Source organism: Sander lucioperca, chromosome 18, assembly GCF_008315115.2.
Source record: "Sander lucioperca isolate FBNREF2018 chromosome 18, SLUC_FBN_1.2, whole genome shotgun sequence".
Classification (NCBI taxonomy): domain Eukaryota; kingdom Metazoa; phylum Chordata; class Actinopteri; order Perciformes; family Percidae; genus Sander; species Sander lucioperca.
The window spans coordinates 24,306,641-24,326,452 of NC_050190.1; the positions used below are offsets into that span (position 1 = coordinate 24,306,641).

General features: G+C 41.5%; 2 protein-coding genes across 2 annotated transcripts; both read right to left on the minus strand.

The window, feature by feature from the left end:
- Positions 1-481: 481 nt before the first annotated feature.
- Positions 482-15,491, minus strand: tulp4b (TUB like protein 4b). The gene is made up of 16 exons (XM_031310091.2): positions 15,302-15,491; positions 14,384-14,641; positions 12,041-12,310; positions 11,143-11,271; positions 10,781-10,942; positions 10,347-10,527; positions 10,139-10,246; positions 9,872-10,026; positions 9,384-9,608; positions 9,001-9,235; positions 7,608-7,731; positions 7,240-7,384; positions 6,850-6,943; positions 6,619-6,762; positions 2,728-6,140; positions 482-2,400 (listed from the first exon to the last, which is right to left on the minus strand). The coding sequence occupies exons 2-16, from the start codon at positions 14,399-14,401 to the stop codon at positions 2,284-2,286; spliced, it is 5,520 nt and encodes a 1,839-aa protein (XP_031165951.1). The 5' UTR covers positions 14,402-14,641; positions 15,302-15,491; the 3' UTR covers positions 482-2,283.
- Positions 15,492-15,864: 373 nt separating this feature from the next.
- Positions 15,865-18,038, minus strand: myct1b (myc target 1b). Its single transcript, XM_031310308.2, has 2 exons — positions 17,860-18,038; positions 15,865-16,945 (listed from the first exon to the last, which is right to left on the minus strand). The coding sequence occupies exons 1-2, from the start codon at positions 17,912-17,914 to the stop codon at positions 16,449-16,451; spliced, it is 552 nt and encodes a 183-aa protein (XP_031166168.1). The 5' UTR covers positions 17,915-18,038; the 3' UTR covers positions 15,865-16,448.
- Positions 18,039-19,812: the final 1,774 nt, after the last annotated feature.

Below are 19,812 nucleotides of genomic sequence, written 5' to 3' on the forward strand. Positions count from 1 at the left end.
TTACTGGCACAGGACTTTTTATGTACAATAATCAAGACTCTAGACTACCACTAGAAAGTAATTACAATATATATGTAAATTAAAGAAAATAATATAATCAAATTAGCTAGCCTATAAATATGTATAATGTTGTATTAGTATGACTAAATTAGTATTTAATTGTATATATTTACATTAAATGCTAATTTAGTATAATTTAGCAAAGTACATTTTACACAAAACAATTAAAGTACTATGCATATTTTATGTTTTAGGGATATTTTCTACAATTTATGCATGACGATTCCTAAATGATGTTATACTTAGTAAATAATAAATCATAATGAATCTGCCACCTTTTTTTGCATACAGATTCAGTTGATCCCTTCATAGATGGAAAACAAAGGGACTGAAGCAGGAAGCCTGTGGTGTGGGCTCCTGGGATCAATAACTTTACATCAGAGTGAAAGAGCCAAACTGTAAATGAAACACAAAAAAAACATTTGGAACAATGTTTTTTTATTACATTTTGGCCAGCCTATAGGTCCATGTAAACCTATGGTCACATCATATTTGTTTCCTTCACAAAATAAGAGAGAGAAAAAAAATCAGGCAACCAACTATTCATTAGGCAGTATTGCTGATAACTGACACACACACACTGTCGCTGAAATCTCTGAAGCTGCATTAAATGAAAAGCTCTGAAATGAAAATTGTCTGTAGCCTCCCTCAAAATACTTTCTTCATATACTTCAAAACAACCTTCTTTTACCAAATGGCACATGTCCAGACATTTCTACCTTTGTTTCTTTATACATTAGCACCAAATCTACATTAATCTCACTCCTACTTACAGGTAATCTTAACAATTTTTGAATATGTTGTATCTAATACCCTTTTTTTCTACGAGTGTAACATCAAAAAACTCTCTGTACCATGTTAAAGCAAAGGTGAATTACAAAATTACTGAAATGAGCAACATATAGGCACACTTTTCTAAGCATATAATGATAAGTCATTTACTAAAATACACATTGCAAGCAGCTTTGCATTTTCCTTTGCAAGTACAACATCAGTTCTATGTAGGTAGCATTATTGCACACAAGCTCTATCTATCGATCTATCTATCGATCTATCTATCTAAAGCAGCACTGATTTCCAACGAGGCAAACTACTGATGTAGTAGCATCATAAACACCCAAAGAAAACAACAGAGCCAACCAAGTCTGAGATTCTCTGAGAGGCCATTTTGTACAATCTTCCCCACTAACTTACTTTCAGCCAAATGCATTTGACTATTTGGCACACATAAAGTTATAAAGTTATTAGCTCACAATTGTAGAGGGGAGTTTTGGAAAGGTAAAGGGACATGTACATTTATTTACACATGAAAAAATGAAAAATACATTGTCAGATCATAACGGCTCTGACTGAATGATTTGCAGTATAGTGGCCAAAATAATATGATTTGCTATGTTCATTGCACCACTTCACGGAAGTATCATGAATAAAAAATACACAAACTATGATATAAACTGTGGTCAACTCTTAATGTTGCAGTTGCAGAATCATTATATTCTTCGATTGCATGTTAAGCAATTTGAACATAATGTAGAGGACATTTAGCAAACATAAAAATCTAATCATTGCCTCAAACAAACGGGATTGGAATTAAGAATAAATATACAAATAAAGGTATCGGAAACACGCATTAACAATCAGTTTGATATACATAATAGAACCTTATACATTTTTAAGTACTTGACTTAAATGAATGCAGTGTTTTTATCATATATGGTATGGCTTTGTGAAAATGCATTTGTAATTTTGAATGCAATCCTTCCTAACAATGTAGGTATTTGCTGTGTATATTTTTATTAACATCAATTTTTTTTTTTTTTTATTAATTTGAAATACATTGAATAAGCAGTCCTTTGGAAAATGGCACCATGGCACCAAACCTTCACAATGCTTTTAAAATCCATTCCAACATGTACTCAGTTAACCCTTTGTTTATCAAGGGAAGGTTGACATTTTTTACATTGAATACTAAGTAAAATTAGCTTAAGTACATTCAACATATGAACTAGAAATGATGAAGTAACTGGTGTAGTCTCCATGACCACTGACCAAGACTGACATTGCCTTCAACAGACTGATTGTAAATTGTCTGCATGTGCAACACCACCTTGTATGTTAAAAAGAAGCGCCACAACACTGACATTCCCAGCTTTAGCCCCACACATCGGGGTGCTAGATCATTGTGCTTTCTTTTGAATTGGTCTACAACAGCACAAAACCTTTTCACTTCAGCCTTTGAGTCACGTTGGCCAAGGCAACAGCAAATGCCTGCACTGCTGAGAACGGATACTGGAAATCCAAGATATAGCCATTCCCATCAATTCGCCCAAACTGCATCACCTAAGAAAAGACAGAAAGAGAAAGACTGATTATTGGCATTACTGATTAAACTGACGATGATTTTCTTGTTTTTTTTATAGATTCAGAGCCCAAGGTGAGATATTTAAATGCTTGTTTTGTCCAACCGACAGTCAAAAACTCAAAGATATTCTACTTTCAAACAAGAAAAAGAAAAGCAGCAGGTCTTCCCATTTGAAAAACTGAAACCAATGAATAGTTTAATATGTATTTTTGCTTAAAAAGTGAGCATTAGAACAGTTGCAGCTACGTTTTCTGTCAATCAACTAAAAGAGAAAGTGACTAATCATTTCAGCTCTCTCACATTACCTGTCTACCGTCCAGCTCAATTTGAAAATTCTTTGCAGACTCCTGTGTGACTCGTCCTCCAAAATCAAGCTGGTAGACCTGGGTGGCTTCATTCCACAATGGCTGTTTATTGGCCATAACATAAACAAACCCTTGGCTTCCCAAACTACGGTCCTCTCTTTCATTTGCCTTGCGGCACTTTATCTCCTCCAGCTCACTCGCCATACGCAGGCTTCGCTTGTTCTTCCAGCTCTTCTTACTACTCTGGTTCTGGTTCATGAGCTCATCGCCGCTAATAAACAGCTCCGGCTCGCTCTCTGAGCTATCCTGGAACTCATTTGTGGTCCTGCTCATTTTCTTGGTTTTATTGAGTTGCTCTCTCTGCCCCTTGGGCTTCTTCTTCTCTCTGCTGCCGAGCCTTGGGCTGGAAATGAGAGTGTTGAAGTCAGAGAGAGCACGCCCTTCCTTTCTAGATTTGCCCTCGGAGACAGTGGGCATGTTGGCTTCCTCGGCCCTGCTGTCCAGTCTTTTGCGGCTCTTCTTGTTGAAGCGCTCGGACTCCTGCGGCACAGGGCTTTCATTCAGGGATGATGGCTCCAGAAAGTTGTTGGCAGACTCCGCTAGATCTTCTGCGGCACTTTTGGATGGTGGTAGCTCAGTAGGTGGAGGAGGAGGGGGGAGAGGGGGTGGTGGGGGTGGCCCAGTAGGAGGGGGCGGGGAGAGAATGGGCTTCTCTAAGATCTGATGAGTTTTGGTAGGGAGGGGAGGTGCTGGAGGGTCCTGCATGGGAGGCGGGCAGGGGTAAGGGTTCCAGGGGTGAAGGCTGACGGGGTGCAGCTGAAGTCCAGCACATGAGCTGGCGCCTGGATACATCGGAGGGAGAGGGCAGCAGGCCAAGTTAGCAAGACTTGGAGCATAGCCTGGTGGCAAGACCAAGTTGGATTCCTGCTGAGCAAAAGGGACCGAACCAACCGCTTCATTTGGAGAGCACTGAGGTGAAGGGTTCTGCAAGGTCTGAAGTGGAGAACCGCTGTGGCCCACGCTCGGAGGAAAAGGCGAGAGAGATATCTGGTAACCTGACGGGAAAGTCAGAGTGCTCGTGGTCTGACTGGTTGGAGGTTTAGTCGTGAGGACAAACGGCAGCCGAGTCATGTCCAAGTGCTGAGCTTGACTGATGATGAGTGGAGGCGGTTTGTGAGGTCCTGGTGGAGGGCCTAGCATTGTTTGTTCCGGAGTGAGCCAGAACTCCTCGGTGGTGGAGGTGTCCCACTGGTAAGGCGGAGGGCGTTTAACTGTCAAACTGACATCACCGAGAGTCAGCTGACGCACAGATTTCTCAAGGTGACACTGCTGATTTAAAGTCTCATCTTCCGTGAAGGCAGAGTTAACGTACACTGTTCTGTCCCTGCTGTTGTCGACAGCACTCAGCAGACTGTAAGACGACTGGGAGGACATGGGCGAGGTACTTTTGGAGTGCACGATAATGGTACTGTGATGTGCTCCTTTCCCTGGTGGGAAGTCCTGCCTCACCACCGTGCCACCTGCAATGCCACTACTTGTGGTCCCGCCGCCACTAACGCTGACACTGGTGCTGCTGCTGTTACTGCTGCACTGTGTGCATGTGTACAATGCAGTGGGCACCCTCTGCTGGTAGGTAAGTGCTAGTGCACTGTTCATTTTAGCCTTGGTGGGCAGGGTTCTTGAGCTCTCCATCATCTGTGGCACTTTAAGTCCCACGTCCCTGCGGTCACGACGTAGCGTGGCATGAATCAGACTGCTATCAATTCTCTGGGGAGGAGGAAGTGTAGCAGTTACTTGATTAGCCGGATCAGGGTAAGGAGGAGGGTCTCCGCTAGGTATCGAGTAGCGAGGGACAGAGAGACGACTCAGTGTTGCTGAGCTGTAGGGAAGCTGAATTTTTTTATTCTCAGAGGAAGTGACTTTGAGCGTGGCCGAGCCGTGAACAGCGTACGCATTTTGGTTGCGAACGAGGCGCCTGCGGGGCCGACAAACCTCCTCCACGTTGCCACTGCTGTCAAAGGTTGTGATCCTTTCATACCCCAGAGGAGTCGGGTACTGTAAAGTGACAGGGTGAAGCAAAAACTCATCCTTCTTCAGGCAGAGCTCCGGCGACAGGACGCTCGGGCTGTCACAGTTTGTGACGAGAGTTTGAGGCGTGGCGACGGCTGTAGCGGTCGCCGCGGACACCACGGTGCCCGGGTATGGAGGAGGAGGATTCACCTTCCTCATGTGAATCTCAACAGATCCATCCATATCACTGAAGGGGGGTAAAGTCCGCGGCAGACTCGGCTTAAGGGTGTGTCCGTGCTCCCCCCTGGCGAACCCCGGCTCCGTGGTCGGAGGAGGAGGCAGGAGATGAATCTGGTGTAGCGAAATAGTTGGATAGCCAGACGGAGGAGGCGGTAGCGTCATCTGCATCTTCAGCTGCTGCTGCATCTGCTGGTGCTGCCTCTGCATCTGTTGGTGCTGCTGCTGGATCTGTTGGTGCTGCTGCTGGAGCTGCTGCTGCTGCTGCCTCATCTCCTGGATCTGCTGGCGGATCTGCTGCTGCTGCTGCTGCATCTGCTGCTGCTGCTGCTGCATCTGCTCGTGCTGCAGCTGCATCTGCTGCTGCTGCTGCTGGATCTGCTGTTGGTGGTGCAGCTGTTGGTGCGTGGGGTTCTGTTGGATTTGTTGTTGCTGCTGGACCTGGTGCTGCTGATGTTGCTGCTGCTGCTGCTGATGGAGCGTCTGCAGTTGCTGGAGCTGTTGCTGTTGCAGCTGGAGCTGTTGATGTTGCTGCTGGAGCTGCTGCTGCTGTAATTGCTGCTGCTGTTGCTGTAATTGCTGCTGCTGCTGCTGCTGCTGTTGCTGCTGCTGCTGTGATTGGGACTGATGATGGTGTTGTTGTTGTTGTTGTTGTTGTTGTTGTTGTTGTTGTTGTTGTTGTTGTTGCTGCTGCTGTTGATGGTGATGCATTTTCTGCGGCTGTGTCTGCATTTGTTGGGACTGTTTGGACGGCAGTTGACGAGGCTGCTGCGAATGAGAGCGCGGCGGGTGAGGCTGCGGTGGGAGATGGTGAGGTGGAGGTGGGGGAGGAAGAGTGCCAGGGAGAAGAGGACCCATCTCCAGCCCATTGAAGATGGCTTGACCAGGGTTCGGGTATGTAGTTGGCATGGGATACGGCGTTGGAACCGCGTCCTGCCCGTGATCAGTAACAGGGACAGAAGCTGCTGCCGCCGCAGCTGCAGCTGCTGCCGTGGCTGTAGGGTTGGTCAGGACATCAAGCTGAATGTTCTGGTTGGCCAGAAGAGACTGAACCAGGCCGATACTCTGAGTTGGAGACATTGCCTGAGCCGGGCTGTGGATGGGAGCAATGGGAATGTTGACTGTACAGGGAGGATTTTCTCCTGCCACTCCAGATGGCCCCATCACTTTATAGAAAACACAAAGGAGGACTGTGTAAGTGACTTATAGCACATGTAAAAAATAAAAGTCAGGTGTATTGGAAGTAGGGCTGCACGATATGAGGAAAATATGCGATAAAGTTGACGCGATAACGATATTACTTGCGATAAACGAACTTCTATATTAAAGTCTACTCAGTTCTGCATTCCTGCTGCTTTAAGTATTCTGCTAAAATACAACAAATTGCATGTTGAATTGAATATAAAAGGCACCGCAAAAAAAAAAAAAAAGAGTTACATTTTAAAGTGCAGTTTTCTACTGATGTTTTTACCATCACAACACAAAAATCAAGTGTCTTTCGCGATATGTCGCAGCCTTTCGCGGTGTGTTTATTGTGCCACTTGATATCGCGATGATGATAAAAAAAAGAATATTGTGCAGCCCTAATTGAAAATAAACACATTCACACTCATTTCTTATGTGGTGCTCAATATTCATTCACACCTGGTAAGTCATCCTCATCCTCACTGAACACATTGTGGTTGAACACAGGCAGGCTCATAAAGTCATGAGAAATCTTGCGCACTTCTGGAAGGTAGATTGTCATCTGTCTCGGTTGTAGATGTAGCAGACTTGTCTTATAGATGACTGAAACATAGAAGAAAGTCATGGTGATTGTTAAATTCATCTGAATGGTCAATGTGATGTGTACAGTATGTGTGGCTTTACATTTACCTGCACCAAGATTGGCAGGAAGAAAAGAAGCAAGTCCAACAATTTTGAATTTTGTCCCCCAAATGTTGGATGTGACTTGAGCTAGGTAGTTGTGCTTTGAAGCAGAAGAAATGGAAGACATCAAAAAAAGGATTATGGCGGATATATCAGGTAGTAAGAGAGAGAACATGGTTCTAACATTTTAACATTAACGAAATATTAAAAGGAGGAACATTTTAGGTGAGAGAACAATTTGAGCACATGTTGCTTTTCTTCCAGATTCACCATTTACCGGAAAGCCTTTTGTGACATTACAGGTAATTATTAGCACTTCTACATTATGATTTCATTGTGAAACATTTGACTAATTCAGGTACTACAGCATCATTAGCGGATGATGCAGATTCATACCTCTGTGATCCCATCCATAGAAAACTCTCGACGTGTCAGACTGGGAGAGCGAACTGGAGGCTTCTTTGTTGGTAACCGTGGCGACCGTTGGCCTTCCTGATTGGTGCGCGAAAGTTTGGGAGATTTTCTAGATTCCATGTTCATCCTTTGAAACAAAGAGGTACAGTTTTCAACCATCCTTTCATCCTTTCTTTGACAATATGACATGTTCCATTCATGTTACAGTAATAAACTCTACTATCAACAGTAGTGAAACAAATGCTATTAAAACATCTGCAAGCGCTCTGTGGTTCAGGCCTGTGTAATGTGTAAAAAAAAAAAAAAAAAAAAGTATTTATATAATTTTGGACTTGTAGAGTGTGGGTGACCTGTTTCCTCGGGAAAACTTTGGTGACCTCTTCCCGACCCACTCATCACTCAACTCAATGTCACTGGAGTCAGAGCAGTTACAGCTGTCAGTGTATGAGATCATGGGATTCACACACACCTCCTCTGGAAGAATAAAAACACAAACCGAAGAGGTGAGTTTGATCTGAGTCCTCATACATACTAACATTAAACTACCTCTGCGTTAGAACATTAATAACAGTAAGTAACTGTTTGGTGGGACCACAGGCTAAATGCAACCCTAGTGCAGCCAGGTCACAGTACAGGCTATTCCTGTATCAAGCCTCAGACCATGTAACAGCAGAGAAGAGCAGTCATCACCACAGTCTGTATTTGTTCTTACTCAAGGTGAATGATGGGTACACCGCATATGTGCAGTTATTTTAAAATACAGCACAGGTTTAGAGAGATGAACAAGGCGCAGATTTAATTTCAAGTAGACAAGGAACAAGATTTCTGACCTTTGGGCACCATTAGTGTCTCGCATTTACTGGTTTTCTTATTTTCTCAAGTACTTTTGCTTCATTCATCAGTATTTCAAAAGCTCATAATCCATTTCACCTCTTTTAAAGAACATTTGGGAAATATGCTTAATCGCTTTCTTGCCAAGATCGATACCTTCAATCGATCTTCTGATCTACCTTCTCATCTAGCTCTCGGTAAGAGAGCAAATAAGCATTTTTTTTCAAAACATCAAATTATTTCAGTCAGTTTACCCAAAACAATATTTTCTCGCCCACTCCTATTGCTATCTAGTCACGCAGATAGTTTTAACTTTAGGAGCTGTTGTCTTGAGATACAAGCCTCTGAAACTTCTGCATGCAAGATACTAAGTGAAAGAATGGTTAATGTAAATGGACTGCATTTATATAACGCTTTTCTAGTCTTAGCAACCACACATTCATACACTGGTGGCAGAGGCTACCATTCAAGGTGCCACCAGATCATCTGATAAACATTCACGCACATTCACACACCATGGCACATCAGGAGCAATTCAGTAAGGACACTTTTGACACGTAGACTGCAGTGGATAGAACCACCGACCTTCCAATTGGTGGACAACCGCTCTACCTCCTGAGCCACAGAAACCCAGCCGGAAAGAGGCAACCTCGACCAGAGGGGGAGGATCAAGCCAAGGTATACAGAGAGAGAACAGCTTCTCATCTGTTTGCATAATACTAACTAAGCAATTGTCTTGTGTAACAATGCTGTAAGAGAATTTAGTCTTGTTCCTCATTGTCAGAGTGGGATTACAAAATGTCCACGGCAATAACCCACACACCTCACTGTTGACACTTTTCACTGGAACTACTTTCTACTAAAGAAATAGTCCGAATGAAAAGTATAGGACCCTGTAAGGTCTAAGCTTACCTGCTTTGCTGTCCATTTTTGGATCCATAATGACAAACTCAGGCCGGAGTTTACTAATGCGCCTTCCTTTGAGAATGGGCACCAGTCCTCCTAAATATTCTAGGTAGAGAGTGTAGCAGGGTCCGCCGGTCTCAGGGCTGTCCTCTGCTCGCTTCATGGTGCAGTGGAGCCTCTCATTCCCAGCTGTGGGATAGCTGACAAAGTCACGGATGTTGTTGGGGTCAGGGATTGGGGGCTAGAACAAAGAGAGGAAAAGGGCTGTAGGATTTCTGGACACTCAAATGAAAACATTTCCCAGTCAGCAGTTTTGCACTATCAATAAAGTTGGTAAGAAGCTGTCTAATACTGTCACTGCACAGCAGTTAATCAGGGGATCAATGCACCTTGATTGTGGGTATAAAAGCAGTGGTGACATAAGAGCAGAGCAGCGAGGGCATGTTCAGTTTCCCCACATCTTTCTCCTCGCGCAGGGCGCTGGCGATGCCCTGCTGGCATAAAAGTTGGAGGCTGGCCACCCTGTGCTCCACACGCACCACATACAGTGCTGGTCCACATGCAAGGAACAAACGAGAGTCTCTGTGACCCCAACAGATGGTGGTGATGGGTCTCTGAAAAACAATTTCCACAATAAAAGAATTTCTACATTAATCTGTTTACATTTATTGCACATATTCATGACATCTCTTATGCTACAGATTTGTCTACTGTTATTTCTTTCCAACCCTGTCTGTTTTTCTTTTGCTCTTTAGACTCTCAAAATAACAATATATATATATATATATATATATATATATATATATATACACTGTAGCATATGTACTTGACTTGCCTAGACATCTACTATATATCCCTCAATTGAAAAAGTACTAACCTGTGCCGGTGTTTCCAAAGTGTAGATGTGCTCCCCTTGGACATTATAGAACTTAACAAGGGCGTTTCTCATAATAGAGTCGACAGGAAGCCCATGTCTCTCCATGCCGGCCACAGCAAGGAGGTCTCCCTGGGAGCACCACTGGGCCTCAACATCTGTGGGGTGAAGTAGTACAAAAACCTTATGCGTTATGGGACATATGATCAACACAATGTATGAGCATGCTTGTAAATGTCACAGTGAAACGTTGATTTTTTTTTTTCATACCTTTCAGCCCTGAGCGAATCACGGCAGGAGAGAGGTCGTCATAGTTGTTCATTAAACTGATATCTCCTGATAGGAAGGTGACTGTCAACAATGGCTTGACTCTTCGCACTTGGAAGAACAAAGCAAAGTAAGTATATTAGCTTTCCACAGCCAACACAAAGTGACAAGCTGTCATATGAGCGGGGGGGGGGGGGGGGTGTGTTTGTACCAAAAGGCAGAATATTGTCATCAGAGTCCGTGTCGCTCTCTGTGCTGTCCTCGACCAGGAAATCGGGGCAGTTCCACGACATGCTCACGATCCCATCAGACTCGTGTAACAGAACATGGGCAAGCATTCGTCCGTGACAGTCCATCACTATCACCTGGCCATCTGCTGTACCAAACAAGACCTGAGGGGGCATTGTACATTAAACATTAATAGATGGACATGATAAAAATGCTCTGGAGCATCAAATACTTGGCCGAAAAGTGCTGCAACATAAGCCCATTATATAAGTCGTTTCATCTTGTGTTTGAGGCATTCCATGACCTCACCCCACATGTAATTTTTCTTATTAAAGATAACTTCTTATGTTTTACGAATGAAAATAGGTTAAATAATACAAAAAGCCATTCATATAAGTTCAACCAGGCAATGTGTACCTGTTGATCATCAGGTGTCCAGATGCCACAGGTGATTTGACTCTCCAGGTTAATCTCAGAGGACCAGTGTCTTTGTCCGCTGACCGAGCCGACTAACACAAAGCCATCACGGTACGCGATGAGGGCTTGAGTGCCATCATGCGACCACGTGAAGTCACTCACCTGGAGGGAAGAAATATTCCCCTTCAAGATATTTGTGTACGTATACAGGACACTGTCATCAAAATACCATAAGTCTGAGTCCTTTCTGAGGTAGTTTTTTCTGTCTTCACGTGCATTACAGATGCCCTATATAAAGTTGTAGTATATGTACCAGGATAATACATCATATGTGAATGTGAAAGCAGAAAAAAAGTGCCTACCTGGGCTCCTCGGTCGTTCACTAACTCTACCGACCATCTTCCTTCATACTGGATCCACACAAAAATACCTCCTTCCATATCGCAGGTGGCCAGCTTCTGAAAGGGTTCATTCCAACGCACCAAGACAACCTGCAAAAGCCCAAAAACACTGTTACTTTTTTTCTGCAAATGCAGGTGGCTTTCTGCACAGAGGAACATTCATAATTCATAATATAGAGTGCGAGCACAATGTTAAAAAAAAAGCTTTTTAGGCTGAATGTGATCTCAAAGTGCACTGCAGTTGAAAGAAAAGTCAGGATACAGAGCAAATACAGACATAATGTTATCTAGATCTGTAAATTTGATGTATTTGATGAGCTAAAAAAATGCATTTTACAAAGCATGCCGAGCATAACTTATTACATCTACATGTGCTCTGAATTTGTTTTTTTAAATATCTTATTTTTTCTCATCTGATTTATATTGCATCCAACCGACCTCAATAAACTTCTGTACTTTTGTCTCAGTATTTTCACGTGCTATTTAGTTCCAGACTATTACATACCTTATATTATAACTTTTTCTTTCTTTCTTTACTATATACATTTAAATAGTAATGGTTGGCTGCATATCTATTTTACCTCTATTTGCTTTATGGTCATTGATATGCAAATGTCTTAATTTATCCTAGCTCACCTGCTGCTGCAACAATTAAATTTCCCCATGGAGATCATTAAAGCTTTATCTCATTTTGTCCTATTGTCAAGGACAGTAAACATTGATGATCAGAATGGAAGATTCTGTAATGGTGGGTTAGATATAAATACATGTCAGTTTTGTTCAAAAGGGTTTCAAAAGTGTTCAAAATATATTGAAAAAAAAAAAAAAAAAGACAGTGAAGACAGTGATTATTCCACACCTCGCTGTTGTGTCCTCGCAGGTTAAAATTGATTCTCTGAGGTGTGCTTCTGTCCCTCCTGCAGTGACTCGATGTAAACGTCACCCCAACAACTCCTCTTCCGTTCCCCGTGGCGAGCCAGCCCTCCTCATAGTACCGCCTCCGGCACACTGGCTTGTCCTTTTCACTCTTGGGGACCCTGCCTTTCCACGAGAGGCAGAGGATGTTGGAGTCGCTGCAAAGGATGGGACCATGTTCCACAGCAGCCAACATCCCTACTGAGTGACCAGGCTGGTAAAATAGAGGAAGAGGCAAGTTAAAATAGCAATATAAAACTTTTTTTAACCTTATTATTAAACAAGATTAAATTCAAGTTATTAGTATGTGTCGGCCTGTGACCCAAAATTCACTTAAAACTGGCTTCTGATAATGTTCACGACATTTTAGGATGTACACTGTTGGTCGACAGGAGGCTGTCACTGTCCCGCCTCTCCAGCCACATTGCCTAATCCCCAGGACCCTAGGAGGATAGAGTATCGAAAAAAGCCTCTTCATTCAATACCAAATTTCAATACCTAAGGAGTAAATCTCATCAGCGCCAGTGAGCCAATAAGCATGCAGCATGCTTCTACCAAGATCTCATAATGTTTGTTATTGGCTGTCTAACGTTATACGTCGTAGAGGCATGCAGGAAAAACTCTATATTACGCACAGAGACTGGGCTCACGTAGTAGGAGCTGAACAATAAATAAAGGATTTGTGCCTTAATGTTGTAATTTCTTTTTGTTAAAATGGATTTTATAAAATTGGGATCGCTTCAACAATAAACCACTGAAATCATCCTGCTACCTCAACTGTCTGCTTTTGGGTCCTTTCCCTGCCACTCTCCCTCGCCCTCATAACTAATTGAGTTGTGAGTACTTCATTAGCAACAACAAGAATGGAGAAAAGCTTTACGATAAGGAGTACAGTAAAACGAACCATTAAATGGAAGTTAATTCTTGACCTTGGAATCAGTTGATGACAAAACAGTCTTACTTCTTTGGACGTGGTGACTCCATCTGCTGAGGAAGACTGATACGATCAAAAGCCACAACTACTAAATGGGCCATGTGGGAGGATTATTCTGTCAATTACCGTCTCCAAGCTCAAGAATGAACTTTCAATCTAATTTTTTTTCAGCTAATATGGATGAGAAGGCCTTAACGTGCTCAGAAAAATGGAAATTGCAACATGTAAAATTCCATGTCAACTGGGCAAACTGTGATATGATCGAAAAGTCCAGAACAGCCACTAAATGGACCTTGTGGTGAGCTTTTTCTGATTACCAAGACAAGAGCAGGAGGGTGGTTCTAACATGCAAATAATGCCCTATATGTTAAAGGTTGCATCCACCAATAACTTATCATGTATAGGCAATACCTACAGTACGTATAATCAGATACTTATGGGCACCACCTTACTGAGCTAGTTCTAATGTGACTGAAACAGGAGGCTGTTGTGCTCTGTTTGAGATAATACATCATGCGCTCTGTTTGAGATATCATTTGAGTGAACAGAGCTTGCAACAGTGAATCACTAAATGTGCCCTTATACGAGTCAAATCACCATGGCTGCTGCTCAAAGTGTTCTAGCTGTTGTTCTATTATTCACTTTCTGTGGAGCAGCTCCAGATTTGTCTCTAGATGACATCATCAGTACTGTCTGTCCTTTATTTGTACAGATTCACCAACTAAAAGCATCATATAAATCTACTGTATTGTGAAAATTCTGTTTTAAGGCAGACTTAGTTCTCATTATCAAAACGTTTGCTGTTGAAATACTGTTTCACTCAATACTGTCTTTGTACATTTAGGTTAGTTGAAGCTCAGACTAAATGCATTAATTTCCATCCTTGTCCAATCTGACACTGGACTGAAAATGTCCTAAAGGGCTTAACGTACAGCTGTGCCATTTTATTTCTTGTTAAACTCGTCTTATTACAGTGTCTGAGAGTTTTGCATCTCTATCTTCTAGTTTCCTCTTCATTAAAGCTACATTATACACCAAGCACAATAGTCAAACCCAAGACTCCATGTTTTTGGCTGTACAATTCCAGAAAATATATTCTTCACGTCTTGTGCATCACGTGTAACACATTTCACAAAAATGAGTCTGACTTACTTGGTATCTTAGGAAACTTTAGGATCTACTCTACAATATAAAATCAAGTCATGTGAATCTTAATAATGTTTGGCTGCACAGAATGTCTTTATACTGACTGGCCCATTTGCAAGTAGATTGCATAATATGTAATAATATCTTGTTAAATTGCAGGGAAATTACTGTAAGATTAGTTTCTGATATGAAAGCAATTCAACATACCTCATAGTTCCTGGACATGTTGAGTTAAATTCCCTCCATTGATGGTGTCCATATTTCTATTCAAGTGATGCACTGAAGGGTAATGGCTGCTCTGCTCTTGGTGCTTAGAATAAAATCTTTGGAGAAGTAAAATGCATCATTCAGACAGATGTTGTCCAGCTCTACATTCATTTACATCAAACTGCTCTGTACTTCAGGCTTCTCTGATGTCAGTGGCCCACCCCATGTCTTGATGTGGCTCTTGAGAGTTGTGTAATCCTGTTTCAATGAAAGATAAAAAAGACTAAATAAAAACACCGTTATTCAACAAGTAAGGTAATTTAAGATAGAAGTAGAGAGGAGGCTCTTGCTTAAAATAGCCGCGTTGTCATCCGGTGCATCAACCTTGAAATTCACAGTTTTTCCTGTCTCTATGCAACAGCAACACTGCATTGAAGATCAGGCCACTTGCAGTCTCCATGGGTACTGATACCATTCGCTCTTGCTATTTTACGTCAAACACCGGAGCAGCCAGACAAGGATGTGAACTCCTATATTCTAATTTCTACATGGAAAATACTATTAACGTATTTTAATGCAAATAATAATATACAATAGCAACATTTCAATTAAACAACGGTTAAAAACAATAATTTGCCTCTTCTTTTGAAAAATGTAGATTCACAGCATCCAGTAAAAGTCGAAGTAAAAGACCCACCGTCTCCTCTCTAAAGGTCTCTCACTACATTAGCCTACACATTACATTACACATAGGCTACAATTGAATGTCTCATTCAAAGGCGTCTTGAAACCTATGTGGCCGCATGCAGCAGTCTGCATGAGCCACAATGCTGATGAGACCGTTTAGCTGCAGTAGAAAATAAAGTAGTGCTTTCATCAAAGAGGCTATATGGAAACACATAATGCAGCTGTACATACCTGACACCGCTGTAAAACGACGTTAATCCAGAGGCAGTCAGCGCACAGTGCGGTGGTGTTGCCAGGCACTATTCCGCTGGCGCACTTTGGGGTTGTGGCTTTAAAATGGGTTGCCATGAGACAGGTAGCACGGAAAATAGACACCGAACTTCAAATCCAGTTACAACGAAATCACCAACACACCTAATAAGCCTGTTAAGAATCACTGAAGGTAAGTATGTACAGTTTTTAAAAAATGTGAATACATTTTGATATGGAGCCTGGTCCACAGGCTACTATAATGAATACTACATTTATTAAACCACCTCAAAAGGGGGTTTCTTTCATAATGGCAACCTCACAAGGCGCACCCCATCTTTGTAAGTGGCATTCTTGACACAAGACCTTGATGTGATGAATGTGCAAGTAACTGAATGTCCTACCTTCCTGCCACAGTGTTAAGTAATATTAAATAAATAGCTGATAACGTTCCTCCAGTTATATAAGTAGCCTATTATAACACAAGATTCACTCATTTTAAATAAACTGATTTATATTGTTTCATTTATGCACAAAAAGCACAGTCACTGAAATCAAATCATCATTTATCTTTATTGTGATATTAGATAATACAACTATCTATAGCACACAGTGTTTCCCTCATCTTCATGTGTGTGTGTGTGTGTGTGTGTGTGTGTACAATGTACCCTCAGACTCTCTTCACATGGGTCATGAGATGTTCTGCAGTGATTAGGTGCAAACAACTATATTAGAACAGCAATGATTAGTCATATCATTGATTAATCATTTGAGTCATTTTCAAGCAAAACAACTGCTTGTTACATCTTCTCCAGTGTTAGGAGTGGCTGCTTGTCTCTCTTTTTATATCATTGTTCAATGAAATATTTTAGAGAAATCAACTAACCGATTAATCGAGAAATTAACATGCAAATAAAACGATTATGAAAATTATCGTTAGTTGCACCCCTAAATATATCTCATGATATAATACTGGGCTGAGACTTGATGTCTGTGGCTCTTATTCAGTTAAGGACACACTGCTTTACACTGAAAAGTGTCAGAAATGGTCTGATAAGGAGCAGAGCACAATCAGAAAGTCCTGTGTAATCCCAGAATGTTCTCCTTTTTCAGTTTATCTTGGACAGATTCAAGTGCAAGTCTCCTCAAAGGCATGGATGACACTGTCGTATGCAGGAGGGGGAGTCTGTGATGGTAGGAAGCCTTTAAGCCCATTGTTGCCCAACCAGAAGGAATGTCTCTTGTTTGGCACGAGGGATGCTGAATCCGATGAGTTTGATGCTGGTGTGTCCTCAGGCATGACGACCAGAGTGTCCTCTCCCATCTCCAGACCAGCCCTGCTTCTCTTGGGCACTGGGCGGAATGTTGAGGTCTCTATGCCGGGCTTACTCCCCAGAGGGCCCACTGGCTCCAGAGAGGGCTGTCTGTATACGCTCAGAAAAGTGCTTCTGTAAAGGCCCAGCTGGTTGCTCATGGGTGTATTTGAAGTGCCGGATCTCTTTTTGGAGCGCCTGGTGATCTTGGCGGTGGCCTGGCGCCTGGATGCCCAGGTCAACAGAACGTACACCAGAGCACCCAGCAGCAGGCCCACAAGCACGGATAAACAAAAGGCTAAAATCATATCGCCTGGAAAGGAAAAGAAATCAATGCAGTGTCAGAAAAAGGGGAAATACTGGAGGAAATGTTTAGTTGACTGTGAGGCAGGATGCATTGTGTTGTTCTAAAAATTGGAAAGATTATTTTCCCAGATGGCTGTTTCATTCGCATTTCAAGTTAAAAATAATTTTGTTTTAGCATAGACAAGGAGCAGTTGCATCAGCTGAATAAAGTACATCTCATATGTGCCAGATTTGTTTCAGGAAATGTTCTTTTTTTATTGATTTGCTATTGTTGGACTGCTATACTGGGCACAACTGTTATATAAAATCTTACATCATACCTGCGTGTGGGTTCACTGTCTATGTAATATCATTGTGTTAAAGCACAAACTGAAAAAATAACTCTGACTTCTCACAAAAAGTTGTTCAAAGCAAGTTTATATGCACCTTTCCACAAAGAGGTAATTCAAAGTACTTTATGTAAGACATGAACAGGCATTAACGTAAGACATAAAATATATAAATAGGATTGTAATGGTTCTAAATTAAATAGAAGATTAAAAATCAGCTAAATGGAATAAAACGGAAAGAATTAAAAAGAAGTAAAGGTTACAGTGCAAAGACATAATTATAAATAGCCCCAAATTTAACTTCATAAAAGGCAGTGGCAAGGTTTTAAGCTTTGATTTAAAAAAAACAGAGTTGTTTTCTGGAAATCTGTTAGAAATATGTGGTGCATAGGCTACTAACAGTTTTGACTCTGTGTTTATAGCCAGAAAGTCAGTTTGGGAGATGACACTGATTTTTATGTAAAAATATAACTTATTCTTGTATCAATTGAAGAACTATCACATCTGCATTTTACAATACAACATGTTAATCTTACATAGCAGCTTTGGAAAAAAAAGTCCCTTGATCTTAACAAGAAACAAATACACTCACCAAGATTAAATGACTTTAGTATCTCCAAAAGGGGATGTGTTTCATTATGTGCCATAATGCCACCATAAGCTGGTGTTAGATTCCACACTGACTCCGAGCAGACTGACGAACACCAAGCTTTTTCCAAGACAGGCTTTTTGCTTTTACCCCTCTGTGTTTGGTATGGCGGAAACTTTGCTGTCATGCTTCCTTCCCTTTCTGGCTTTAAAATTAGCAAGTGCATTGCTTATCTGTGTGGGACATAACACTGGGAAACAGGGTTGTTTCCTTTTGCATCATTTCCTTGGGATCAATACTTTTCAACAATGGCTTTAGTGGCCTAAGACACAGTTCTTGTGTTGTCATTTTTGCTATAAACATATTCTGGATAGGACTGTTATTAAATAAAAATAAATCCGAACCATTAAAAAATACAACCTTACTTCTGTTGTAAAAAGTCTTGTTTCCAAGTGTTTTGTCAAGGTTCTGGATAAGCTAAACCATGAACATCTGACCATCCACTAGAGTCTGCAGGCTATCAAGCTCTCAGTCTCTATGGGGATTTCCTTCTATTGTTGCACTCTTCCCACCTCACTCTACCATCAGAGTCTTCAGGTTAACATTACCACAAACCAGCCTTCTGCAGCTCAACAGCTGATACAATAATCAGGTACAACTATTCCTTTTCTATAAATTGACAGATGTATATATTTTTTCAAAACAGAGCATTAAAGTAGATCCTTTATTAAGTATAAGCACTTTTAAGCACTTTTCTAGGATTGAACTTTCTACAAATTCCTCAAAGAATTTTATTAAGGAAGAGGCCGAGAAGGTTTTATATGAGGGAAGTTCTCAGGAAATTTACATTCCTATCACAAAAAAAGTCCAGCAGGTGGTGCTGAAGTACTTACAATGATGATTCGTTTGGAAAATTGCAGCTTTGTGTACTTAACAGTCACTATGATATGAATTATAAAGAATAGAGGTTCCGCAAAAATATCATAAAAGAAATACGCTGCAGGTTTACATGGGTTGCATCTGAGTTTTCTAACAGGTTACTGTTTTATAACTTAATTCAAAGTGTGAAATTTTAAACAGTGTCACAATTTGCTTCTCTGTCCCTTTCTCCAGCCACATTTTCTTACTTCTCTAAACTTTCCTACCTGCCCAAATGTCCTTTGACTTGTCTACCTGCACCACCCATATCGAACTCAGCCACTCCCTCTTGCCCTGCAATAACCCTTTCCCCTTCGCCCACCTCCAGCCAGTTGCCTGACCTTCCCCGCCCATCTGCTTCCCATTTTCCCTAATCAGCCCATGTATATATACCAGTTAATTTGCTATTGGACTCTGTCAGTTCATCAAAGTTGCCATGCTGCATAGACCTTTTTTTATGGTAGACATGTTGACATGTCATTGTAGAAAAAGCACAGGTGTATTCAAAACCATTAATGATGGCTGCATTCCACTTAGGAGAGGCCCTGGTATTGTACATGCTGACTCACTGAAATAGCTTACTGGGACACTTGATGGAATTGAGCCATCGTTAAGGTTATCAATTTCAGCTGTGCTTTTGCTACTATGACAAGTCAAATTGTCTGCTGTGAAAAAGGTCCATTTCATGCCTTTGTTTTCTGTATACCTGTATGCCTGCCTACCACTACCTGTCTGTAAGCTGATTTCTTCAATAAATCACTGAAAATCTTTATTTTTGCGTGGGCTATCTGCATATGGGTTCTTGCCTTGCACACACCAGTGTGACAAACTGAAAGTCTCGTTTGAAATAAGTAGGCATGTCAAGGAAGTTTTCAGTAAGCCTTCTTAGTTTTATAAAACTTATTTAGTACTGTGTCCTTTATGTCTGTGTGTGTGTGTTTTTTTTAAATTAATTACACAATATTGACTATGAGGTGAGAGCCACCACCTTGTTGCATACAAACCTACTAGTCAACTCTGCAGTCACCTGCCAACTTC

Coding starts and splice junctions, on each gene's coding strand:
- tulp4b (XM_031310091.2), bottom strand. Junction 10,528..10,780: donor GGACACCTGATGATCAACAG/GTACACATTGCC, acceptor ATGCCCCCTCAG/GTCTTGTTTGGTACAGCAGA. Junction 7,385..7,607: donor AAGTTTTCCCGAGGAAACAG/GTCACCCACACT, acceptor TTTGTTTCAAAG/GATGAACATGGAATCTAGAA.
- myct1b (XM_031310308.2), bottom strand. CDS start 17,914: ATGGCACATAATGAAACACATCCCCTTTTGGAGATACTAAAGTCATTT. Junction 16,946..17,859: donor ACTAAAGTCATTTAATCTTG/GTGAGTGTATTT, acceptor TTTCCTTTCCAG/GCGATATGATTTTAGCCTTT.